Source organism: Egretta garzetta, unplaced genomic scaffold (assembly GCF_000687185.1).
Source record: "Egretta garzetta isolate BGI_Z169 unplaced genomic scaffold, ASM68718v1 scaffold497, whole genome shotgun sequence".
NCBI lineage: Eukaryota > Metazoa > Chordata > Aves > Pelecaniformes > Ardeidae > Egretta > Egretta garzetta.
This window is the reverse complement of record NW_009260349.1, coordinates 486546-498091: the sequence shown is the minus strand read 5'-3', so window position 1 is coordinate 498091 and position 11546 is coordinate 486546. Positions and strand designations below refer to the sequence as shown.

The window sequence follows — 11546 nt, the reverse complement described above, 5'->3', positions numbered from 1 at the left end:
CGCCGCCATGACGGGACCCTGCCGGGCGGGGAAGGGGCGCCCCGAAGGGAATGGGGCGATGTGGGGCGCCGGGGCGATGGGGTCCGTGAGGCGGTTCCGAGGGGGAAGCCCCTGAGGAGATGGGGGGAACCTCTGAGGGGAATGAGGGGCCGAGCAAGGGCCCGTGAGGAGAAGGGCGGGGGGGTGAAGGAGAGGGCGAGGGGAGCCGTGAGGGCAATGAGGGGAGCATGAGGGAACAGAGGGCTGGGCTCCAGAGCGAAGCCGTGAGGGAAATGAGGGTGCCGTGAAGGGGTCTGAGGGGAAGACGAGGTGGGTGGAGAGGGCATGGAAAGGAAGATGAGGGAAACAGAAGGGGAGCTGCGAGGGGAGCAGGACAAAGGGGAAGGTGGTGGAAATGACAGGTGGAAGCAGGATTTACTAGTGTAACATCCCTAGCAAATGCTAGCCAAGGACCCAGAACACTCATGTCAAATCCCTTACCCCTTTGCAAAGGGCCACCCAAGTTGTTTTCTCCTAGATCTGATGAGAGCTTGTCAGCCCTCAAAGCCAGATAGAGACCCCCTCTTGTGCACAGGTCTCGAGGCCCCTGGCCAGCTCCGGACTCAATTTCTTGCCAAGATGGACAAGGAATAAGAGATTCTCACTGGGTCAGCTGTGTGCACAACCATCAGCTTTTCCACAACCAGGGATCAGTCACCCCGCTCACACAAAGGACTTGGCTTCCTTATTAACGCTGTCAGAGCATATGCAGAACTTGATACCAAAACCAGCCACAGAGGCCAATGAATGCGACAACAAAACATACTTTATTGATCTACTTACATGCACTATTTGGTACAAAGATGACGTTAAATCCCCAAATTCTGCACTGTGGTGCCCTTAGATGTGCAGCACAAGTGTTCCCTGAGCTAAAGAGCACAGACGGTGACGCTGAAGATATTTAGTTTCTCATACGTTCTCCAGTTCACCTTGGGAATAGAAGAGGGTTGAGGCAGCAGCTTGAGGTCAGGGTGTTTTGGTCAAAGGTCTGTGGTTGCTCCCACTCGACAACGGCAGAACACACAAATGCAATTTTGTGCAGTAGCCTCCTGCTCAGGGTAAACATCTGGACACCGGGCAGCTTGTTTATACTGACTCCTCCCTTGTGACAAGTCCAAATGTACTCCATGTCTCCTAAGCCATATTCAAGGTCCCTGGCAGACATGTACTTTTCGTCTTCCAACAACAGCATCTGAAATGCAGCACTTTGTACGGCCCTATGGGATCCTCTGCTGTGCCAGTCTGCTCCTACACCACTAATTCTTATCCAGGAGATTGATCCCAAACCATTTCTATTGCATTTCTTCATCAGTGACTGAAATTGCAGCTACTGAGGCTGTTTGTGCTACCCACAGGCAGGAGAGAGAAATTCTGGTACATTATGCTGAGACAAATCCAGGGTCACATCTCTTGAACTCAGCAGAATTTCTCCAGGTTTATCTCAGTAATGGAGATCAGCTTCTCACTGCGGTGATCTAACCCCCTGCTCAGCTCCCACAGATTGAAGGAAACCGAGGAAACAAAGCTGTCTGTCAACGCAGGTCGAGCAGCCTGAGAGAAACTTGTTACAAAAAACAATACCAACCATCCTTTACTGAAAAATGCATTCCCTTCTGGGTCTGACTGGAGCATCCCGGATAATCTCTCCTACCGTGGCGGGGCTGAAGCAGAGTGAACTCCAGAAGACCACCACAGGTCCATGATAGACAACCTTCACCAAAATACGCAAAGGTTAATTGCAAGTAAGCAGGACTTGTGTTCTGGACAATGCAGGCTGCATATACGCTTCTCCCTGCCTCACCTGAGATCTATGTAGATGAACATATTTACAATATTTAACAGACTAGGTGAGTTTATCATTCAGGTCAACAGTCAGGTATTCCTTCTGATGCTTTGCAGCCATAAGCAGCAAAGCGGGGCAGGTTCTTTGTCAGCAGTCCCCAACCTCTCCACTCAGTTGCTCCAAAAGCATTTCCCGTTTCCCAAAACAGTGCTGTAGGTAATCTGGGGCTATACCACAGGCAGGCGGGCCAGCTGGTCACTCCCAAATATCACAGCAGGATATCTGCCTTATTTTCCTTCCTGAAGGGTATCCTATTTTCTGTCCCCTACCCGCTGCCAGTTTTTGTGAACACGACTGTCTCATGTTAACAAACTTGAAGTTGCCCGGTGAGTTCAGAATTAACAGAAAGATTGTGTGAATGCAAAATAAATTAAGAAAAAAATCTACAGACTGTTTCTTTCAATCGAGCCTTGCATGTGGCCTGCGTACATCCCGTATGTTTCATAAAAGAAATGTCAATACTCTGTTTACCTCCAATTAAGTGTGGGTTGTTACAGCCCACAGCTGCAGTGATATTTTCCTCCATTTCCTCCATAATGATCTCTTAAAACTTCAACCTCTTTACCAAATAATAAACCTTAGCATATTAATTAGCGGCCCTCAGGAACCTGTGACAACAATTTCAAGACTGCCTGTAATCTCAGTGGGGTTTCAGTATCTTCTAGGGTCTGCTCAAAGCTTTGTATTTATACCATTCACCACAACTGAACAGCAGAACTGCATGCAGATGATACAGAAGTAACGTAATAAGCAGCAGTAATTGGATTAATAACCCATTAGCACAAGTTTAAAATCCCAATGGTTATTACTGGGAGTAAAGGGAGGGGTTGCCACTCTTCATATTACTACATGAATCAAACACTGCCACCAAGAAACATGAAAATTATTTCTACAGACAAGTGATTTTGTGTTCTTGTTTCTGCAGGCAGCACTCACCAGCAAGGGAACCATCTACTTGCTCCACTTCCAAGCACATCTGTGCCACGTATTAACCCTGGAGTAAGCAACACAGGCAGGTGCTACAGCTGGTTTACAAACAGGCTCCACGCCGTCAGACACTGGTGAGCAAAGAAATCAGATTGGTCTATGCTGTTTTAACACCTGCATGGGCATTTTAAGTTCCCCATATAAAAAATGAACACTTGTTACCACCCCGCTTTCGACTATGGTTCTGTTCTTAAACCAGAGAAGCCATAACTTCTTCCTTTTTACCCTTCCTGCTAAGAAGTTGCCTAGCAAAATCCCACAGACTGCTTCAAGAATTCAAGAGGACACTGCTTTTGCTGGAGTCCTCCTTTATATCTCAAGCACTTCCCGTTTCAAAGGCATTTTATATAGCCTGTCCATACTCCCATGCAGACCTGCCTATGGAAAAAGAGGCCCTGGCTCCCTCACCAACCCGAGCTGCCTCCCCTAGACCCTGTCTGACTCCTCACTCATCTCTGCCAGGCACAGGGGAAATGTCATTTGCCACCTTGTGGGTCATGACTGAACAGCGAGCGATACTTGAAGCCTCTCCATATGGGAACTGCAAGCCCCAGCAACACATCCAGTTGCTTTCGAGATGGGTGAGCACTGGTGGCACTTGACATTGGTCAAGAGAGCGAAAAATCACAGGGATTCAGACAAATCAACAGTAAATGGCAGCTGGCCTGGCACCTCTCTCAGACACCTTTGAGACTGCTCAGGAAGTTTCTCCCTCCCCACACAAGTTTGTCACTCTCATCCCTAGTTACCTGCTGGCTTGCAAAGCTGTGCTTGATGGGGTTGCAGGAACTGGCAGCAACGCCCTCACTGAAGCCTTGTTACAGAATTTAGGTCTGGGCTTGGCAAAACACTGGCTGAATTTGCAAAGAACGGCAATGACCCCTCGTGGCCACAGAGGAAAATACCAGGACCTTCAGCTGCCCCCACACATCAGAAAAGGTCCATAACCAAACCTTATCAGCTGCTGCTCTTGTTCTCAGGCTTAAAAACAAAACTGCCAGGTATTTGGGAGCACGGGAACTGGATAAGTCACATACTCTCCCCCATTTAATACATTCCCAAGGCCAAAATACTGAGAATGCTGCAGCAAGCAGGCAGAATCGGAAAGCCCAGAGCTGAAGCAGTCCAGATCTCAAGCTCATTGTTTTTCAGGTTGTATACTCATTTATTAAGCATAAATAACCAAAGAAGGCTCACAAGGGGGAGAGAGGCATAGTATAAGAAGCCTGGAAATGGACCACAGTTTTAAAGACTGCAATGCAGAGGGGGGGAAAAAAAAAAAAAGGAAGGGGGGGCAGGGAAGACAACTCAGCTGTGCAGCCCACAGAGCCTGCTGCAGAGACAGCAGCACCCTTTTCCTAAAATCTGCATTATGAGAACCTGGCACTGTCTCACCTTGCAGGTCTGACAGCTCATGCTTGAGGGATCATGATCCATGGTCCAACTCTAAATTAACCACCTCCAGAGCACACTTCCTCAGCACATTTCCACCACATTATCGACAGCACTTTCAAGAGCCTCATAACCCCCCCCCCCAACCCCTTTCTGACCTGTTAGATGCCTGCAGAGAGGTTGCTTGAGGACAGAGGAGCATTTTGCATTCATGTACCAGTTCAGTAGAACCATTTCCAGATACCAAATCTCTCTGGGTGGTAGCGAAGTAAGTCTCTTCACCCCTTTACCCTTTAACTGACACACAGCTGTTTAAATTAAGGGGCAGAGATGCGAAGAGATCTACTGGATTAAATACCGACCTCTCCATCAACCTTCAAAAATGCTCTAAAATAAGGAAACATCAAATACTTTATCTCATTGCTTGTATATCCCCAATCTGCTTACACCTAGAAGCCTCACAGCAGAAATCCCTGAATCTCCCCATATGGTAGCAAGATAAAAAGCTGCTAAACTACAGCAATTGGGTAGGGATGAAAAGAGGTGCTTTTCTAATTGAAAGGTTCAGAGGCTGCTAAAGCTTTTAGCCTTTTTGCACTGTTCCTGTCCACACAAATGTGCATGAGGCTGGGAGCAGCATTATCCACAAACCCGACAGTGTCACTGTCAAGCTTTAATTTTCAGATTTCCCAAGTCATCTTGAGGATGCAATCGTCACAGCACTTATTAGGGAATCCTCATAAAACTCAAAAATAACAATTCCTGGGTCTTGTGTGCAGCATTCCACCAATATCCCCAAGAAGTTAAGTACTACTTTACAGAGGCAGCATGGGCTGAAGTTTGAGCTGCACAGCAGCAAATGGATTAACTGTGTCCTTGCTTGTCCTTAGCCACTGAGCTCCATAATGCTCTAGTATTTAGGTAACAGTGCTGGTGGCAGACATCCAGCCTTTGCTATTTGGCAGGGCAATGAGGCTGAGCTGCTAGGGAAGACATACTACAAATACGATCCAAAGCTGCCACCTAGTGCTTACTCTAGACCGGAGGCAGGGCAGTCTGAACTAGAGGAGAAGCAATGAAGGGTATTTCTAGCTCCCAAGAAAAGATTGAGCGAAGAATTTTTTTCCTTTTGCCTGGGGCAAGCATGAGAATTTGCAGCGTTAGAATTAGATTCAGGGACAATTAAGGAGAGACATTCTTCTTTTTCATCCTTTTTGAGAATTACAGCACTGTGGTGCAAGCAGCTCTATTACAATACAAATACAATATATATCCACAATACATACATAATAGAAACGGCTCTAATATAGCACCAGAAATCTGAGAGGATGTTCTAAGGAAAGCATCACATCCATTCTGTACAGAGAAGGCAAGTGGCTGACTGCCAACATCTGGCTCAGCATGCCCACATCTAACCACTGGCCTGAGGATCTCCACCAGTGTCATACTGGGCTCCCAGACACAGCTGCTGCATGACTCGCCTCTCCCTGGGATCCTGCAGGGAAGCGATTTTGAGAGAGCCACTGTGAACCCTCCCAGGCAATCTACTTACAGAGAAACTCTGCACAGAAGATATGCTGAAGAGGAAGGTCAAGTCCTGCTTTAATGGGATGAAGAGCAACAGTTGAAGAGATGACCGGACGTTGCAACCGTTCCAAGTATCCTGGCACATGGAAGCCTGAGCCAACCACAGTTCTCAAGTTAAACCAAATTCACTCTGGAGAAAGATAAACCAATGCACACACTCCTGAATAACTGGTCTGTTTCAAAAAATTTATTGAAAAGTAAAACATTTAATAGAAAACAATACTGGAGCCTCCTCAGAGGAGGAGCTCACCACATCAGGCATTAAAAAAGGGAACAGCGGGATGCACATAGACTGAAAAGATACTGCTCGCCCATGGCTCCTGGCTCATGTGGACAGCCGCATCATGCCACATCCATTCTCATACCCTTGAGACGTATAAACCATGAACAGCCAGACCCAAAACGTGGTTAGCAAGGGTGTGATACCCTTGGCCTCTAAAGACTTGTACCTGCGATCTGCAGTCTTAAAAGAGAAAAGCAAGAGCCCTCAGTCAGAGGACAGACTGGCAGATCTGTATCACAGTAAAGGAAAATCAAAACCATTTAGAAAGCCTTTGGGGAGAGAGAAACATCACAAAACACATCCTTTCCTCTCAATCATTCTGCACAAAGTTCAGGGGCACTAGACACAGCAATGAGTGCTATGAGATTATGTCCCAGTTGCATCTGCATCTTCATAAAGGTCAGATATCAATTTTTCAGGCTGCTGCACTAAAAGGCTATTGTACTTAAGTACTATTTAGTACTATTGTACTAAAAGGGCTCAGGAGGTATCCTAGGAGTTAAAATGAGGAATTTTGATGGTTTCTGAAGTATGGAATGAATATTGGGGACTAGAACACTGAAAAAAAAAAAAAAATACTGAGAATCAAAAGCTGCCGTGCTGGGACTTCAGATGACTGCTTCTGGTCATGTGCCCTATCCCTCCAGATCCAGCAGCCTCTGTCGGGTTTCCAGAACGATCTCCTCCATCACCTCTGGTTTGAGAATGTCCTTGATCTGGATTGGAAAGAAGAGTAACACTGGCACCAAAAAGCAACCACTACTATTGCACACTCCGTGGGGACAAGGGTCCCCGGCACACAGCAATGAGCAGCAAGTGGGTTTAGAGGGCTGTGGTCAAACAAGACTATCATGGCAAAGGGTCCAAGGCAAAGTCAACTTTACCAGAGCTAGCAGTTCTTACAGAGACCATAAGAAATCAAAGGAGATGCTACTGACAACTCCTAATCTTTCCTGAAGGACACAAATCAGCATTTGGGAAGAGGAGAGATGACTTAAACAGAAGTATAGTTCAAAAGAACATCCCATCTAGCTGCGTAGGCTTCCACTGTGAATGAAAGCAGAAGGCAGATTCAGATCTTATCCGTTTATGAGAAGAGAATTGCCAGTGGCTGTCCTGGCAGAAATCACAGAGGAAAGCTGTACAGCAAGAGGTCAAATTGAGGGAGTCTTCCAGCAGTGCAGGGTGTGGATAAAAGCACAAGACCGGTCTCCGTACAATATATGACACTTCCTTTTTCATTTGTTCTTGAAGTGAAGCACCTTACCCTCATAGAATCCCAAATTTAACACTACTTTCACAGGGATCACAGAGGGTCCATAATCCCAGCAAGGGATACACGTCTATCAAAAAATGGAACTATTTCTCTATAGGAATAGTTAGACTTTACCAGAGGCAGAACCCTTCAAAGTTTCCCTGAAAACATGCAAGGCATTTATGTTCTGGAGAAAGGGGGGAAGTTCATGTTACCACTTACTCCAGGATCCTTTGGAAACCCGAAAGGAAGCCCTACCACCAAACTTACTGACTTCGGCAGCAACCAATGCGGCCTTTCTGTTCCCTCCCCACAGGGTGGAATAAAGTAAACACCACTGGTTTCTGTACCTGATGAGGAAGGGATGCTTCATAGCAATACAGGATGCTGGTGTCAAAGAGCATCAGCTTCTGAGTAACCAGAGCCACAATGCAGTTTCGGAGCCGTGATATCACCTCCCGATCAGACAAGGGAACCGGCTGAGGAAAGACAGAGGAAAAGAGATGAATGCAGAAGGAAATAATGCAAGCCTACTGTAAAAAAGCTTTGCCGTGAACCTAATACCAAATTTCAAAAGTCTCAGGTTGCTCATGTGCCTCTGACTATGTTAGACTAACAAACATCGTTGGCAGGAGAAGGTTCATCTTCCCTGAACCCTCACCTCCAAGTTGGTGATGAAGCCCCCTGCCTCTTCATCTTTCTGCTCTGGAGTTGGGTAGATCCAGATGAAACCATTGTTGCCGAGGATCACGGACGCACCACAGGGCAAGTCATGGAAGTGAGTCTTCTGGCGTTTCACGAGGGAGGGCGAGACCTGAACAAGCACACCCTGGCCAAGCTGAAGAAGAGACCACAAGACTCTGCATGAGAGATGTGAGCCACCGTAGATAACATCAAGTCACCAGCATGCACTCCACTCCTAGTCTAGGAACCAGTCCGTTTTAGCACCTTCTCCTGTGAAACAGTGAACATAAAACCCGCCTGCCTCTGGGAGTGCTGGGAGGATTAGCTAATGTCTCTGCAGTCCTTTGAAGATGAAGAATACTCTAAGTGCTTAGCACAAATGTTAATATCATCTTGATCATAACTACACATCAACCATCCCTGCAGAAAAATGAGAAGCGAGAGGCCCAATTTAGCAGAACACTTTCCCTCTTAATCCAATTGGTGTCCTTCACCCTTTGTGCAATAAGCACACTTCGCTTTCATCTTTTAAGTGCTAATACCCTTGGTCTGGTAATCCCAAACTGCAGTGTACGCTCCAATGGCCCCTTAGCTTATTTCAATGCACAAAACCAGAGATAAATGCCAACTGCGTAAAGCCTAAAATAGAGCCCCGGAGAGAGAAACAAGTCACAGGGGCAACGGCCTGCAGAAGAGTAGTGATGAAGTTTGAGTCAGAAGATTTTTCTCCCCAGGGTTTAATTCCCAAGCGGCTAGTGGGGGGAAACAGGACTCACAGGCTGTAATTTTGTGGACAGGGAGAGGAGAAGCTCAAAGGGCAACTCAAGGGCACTCCCTCTGCTTTAGGGAAACTCTGCTTGGTGCTCCCATGTAGGAGCTAAGATTCTTCCCAACCTGCAGGAATGGGTTATAACGACATCCTGCTCTGCTCCAGAGCTTTTTTCTTAAAAATCCCCCCAAAAGGCCTTATACAAGCCAACTGGAGCGGAATCAGGCCAAGACCTAGTGCTTTTGAACAACTTACCTTCCCATATTTCAGACTCCGTGTGTGCAGTGATACAGCCCCATCAGAAAACACAGACTGGCAGGTATCTGATATGGGAGAAATCTCTTCAACAATCAGCTTGCATTGCAGTAAAGTTCTTATTTCAGCTTAAGTATTTTTAATAAATGTCATTCAGTAGTAGATTACCTACTAACAGTCAAAGGGACATGGTAAAATTGAAAAACCGCTAATGAGGACCTGAAAGTAGGTTTGGGTACTGCATTTATCTTGTGTTCTCCAGTATAGCTTTTCCCATATTTTTAATATATATTGTATCTTATGCCCCATATGAAAGACTAGCTACAGGTGTAAGTAGGATGCATTTCTTTCTATTTTTTGTAAGCTTTTGGGGCTTTTGGTAACAATAGCGGGTGATTAAATGATTGGGGGGCAAGTTGTCAGTTTTTGAGTTAATGTTGTTCTCTTTAGATGTTGATAGTCAAGCAACTCTTAAAAATACACCTCCCGATCAGACAAGGGAACCGGCTGAGGAAAGACAGAGGAAAAGAGATGAATGCAGAAGGAAATAATGCAAGCCTACTGTAAAAAAGCTTTGCCGTGAACCTAATACCAAATTTCAAAAGTCTCAGGTTGCTCATGTGCCTCTGACTATGTTAGACTAACAAACATTGTTGGCAGGAGAAGGTTCATCTTCCCTGAACCCTCACCTCCAAGTTGGTGATGAAGCCCCCTGCCTCTTCATCTTTCTGCTCTGGAGTTGGGTAGATCCAGATGAAACCATTGTTGCCGAGGATCACGGATGCACCACAGGGCAAGTCATGGAAGTGAGTCTTCTGGCGTTTCACGAGGGAGGGCGAGACCTGAACAAGCACACCCTGGCCAAGCTGAAGAAGAGACCACAAGACTCTGCATGAGAGATGTGAGCCACCGTAGATAACATCAAGTCACCAGCATGCACTCCACTCCTAGTCTAGGAACCAGTCCGTTTTAGCACCTTCTCCTGTGAAACAGTGAACATAAAACCCGCCTGCCTCTGGGAGTGCTGGGAGGATTAGCTAATGTCTCTGCAGTCCTTTGAAGATGAAGAATACTCTAAGTGCTTAGCACAAATGTTAATATCATCTTGATCATAACTACACATCAACCATCCCTGCAGAAAAATGAGAAGCGAGAGGCCCAATTTAGCAGAACACTTTCCCTCTTAATCCAATTGGTGTCCTTCACCCTTTGTGCAATAAGCACACTTCGCTTTCATCTTTTAAGTGCTAATACCCTTGGTCTGGTAATCCCAAACTGCAGTGTACGCTCCAATGGCCCCTTAGCTTATTTCAATGCACAAAACCAGAGATAAATGCCAACTGCGTAAAGCCTAAAATAGAGCCCCGGAGAGAGAAACAAGTCACAGGGGCAACGGCCTGCAGAAGAGTAGTGATGAAGTTTGAGTCAGAAGATTTTTCTCCCCAGGGTTTAATTCCCAAGCGGCTAGTGGGGGGAAACAGGACTCACAGGCTGTAATTTTGTGGACAGGGAGAGGAGAAGCTCAAAGGGCAACTCAAGGGCACTCCCTCTGCTTTAGGGAAACTCTGCTTGGTGCTCCCATGTAGGAGCTAAGATTCTTCCCAACCTGCAGGAATGGGTTATAACGACATCCTGCTCTGCTCCAGAGCTTTTTTCTTAAAAATCCCCCCAAAAGGCCTTATACAAGCCAACTGGAGCGGAATCAGGCCAAGACCTAGTGCTTTTGAACAACTTACCTTCCCATATTTCAGACTCCGTGTGTGCAGTGATACAGCCCCATCAGAAAACACAGACTGGACCTCTGCCTGTCAGTGCCACTTAAGGAAACAAGGTCCCTAATGCTGCCCAGTGCCAGCAGCCGCTGGCTGCCCCCGGTGGGGAGCTCTCACTACCGGCCAGGCTACCCGAGCCTTGGCTGTTCTCCCTGTGCCCTCAGCTCCACCGTCTGAGTGCAAGCAGTGGAAGGATACACTGATGAGGTCCCCTTCCTGCAGATAGTCCCTCATTGCAAGCTCATCTTCTGCTGATCTCCTTCTCTGAAACGCACAATGCAAGAAAAGTTACGTGGAGCTCAGACTGAGAAAACATCAGTTAATACCTACACTGCGGGGGGACCTTAGCATGCCACGCAAAATGCAATCTGGTCACCAAAGGAAAATCAGGCAGACTGGCACCCCTTTAGATCACTGAAGTGTTTATGTCCAAATAACGCTGAGAGTTAAAGATATCAGAGCACTACAGACCTACCCGCAAAACCCAACACTACCCCTGTGCTAACTGTGGGAAGAGCTTCCCAGCGCCTCAGCTTGTGCCACAGAAGCGGAAGACGACAGGACTCTGGCACTGCTCCGCATGAGCTACACTCACCAGCTCCCCACCAGGTAAATTCATAGACGACAGCAACAGAACTGAATCGAGCCGGGAATTGGTTTCCACCTTCCATCGCTTCTGC

At 46.8% G+C, this 11546-nt stretch overlaps 1 protein-coding gene across 1 annotated transcript in view; it reads right to left on the bottom strand.

The window, feature by feature from the left end:
- Nucleotides 1-869: 869 nt before the first annotated feature.
- EXOSC2 (exosome component 2) overlaps nt 870-11546 on the bottom strand; it is a gene marked incomplete at its 5' end in the record, with an annotated part of 11257 nt that continues 580 nt past the window's right edge. The window contains 6 exons of the mRNA XM_035898237.1: nt 870-6847; nt 7737-7865; nt 9784-9960; nt 10831-10899; nt 11065-11130; nt 11462-11546. Coding sequence (XP_035754130.1) covers nt 6767-6847; nt 7737-7865; nt 9784-9960; nt 10831-10899; nt 11065-11130; nt 11462-11546 — 607 coding nt within the window. The remainder of the gene's footprint in view (nt 6848-7736; nt 7866-9783; nt 9961-10830; nt 10900-11064; nt 11131-11461) is intronic.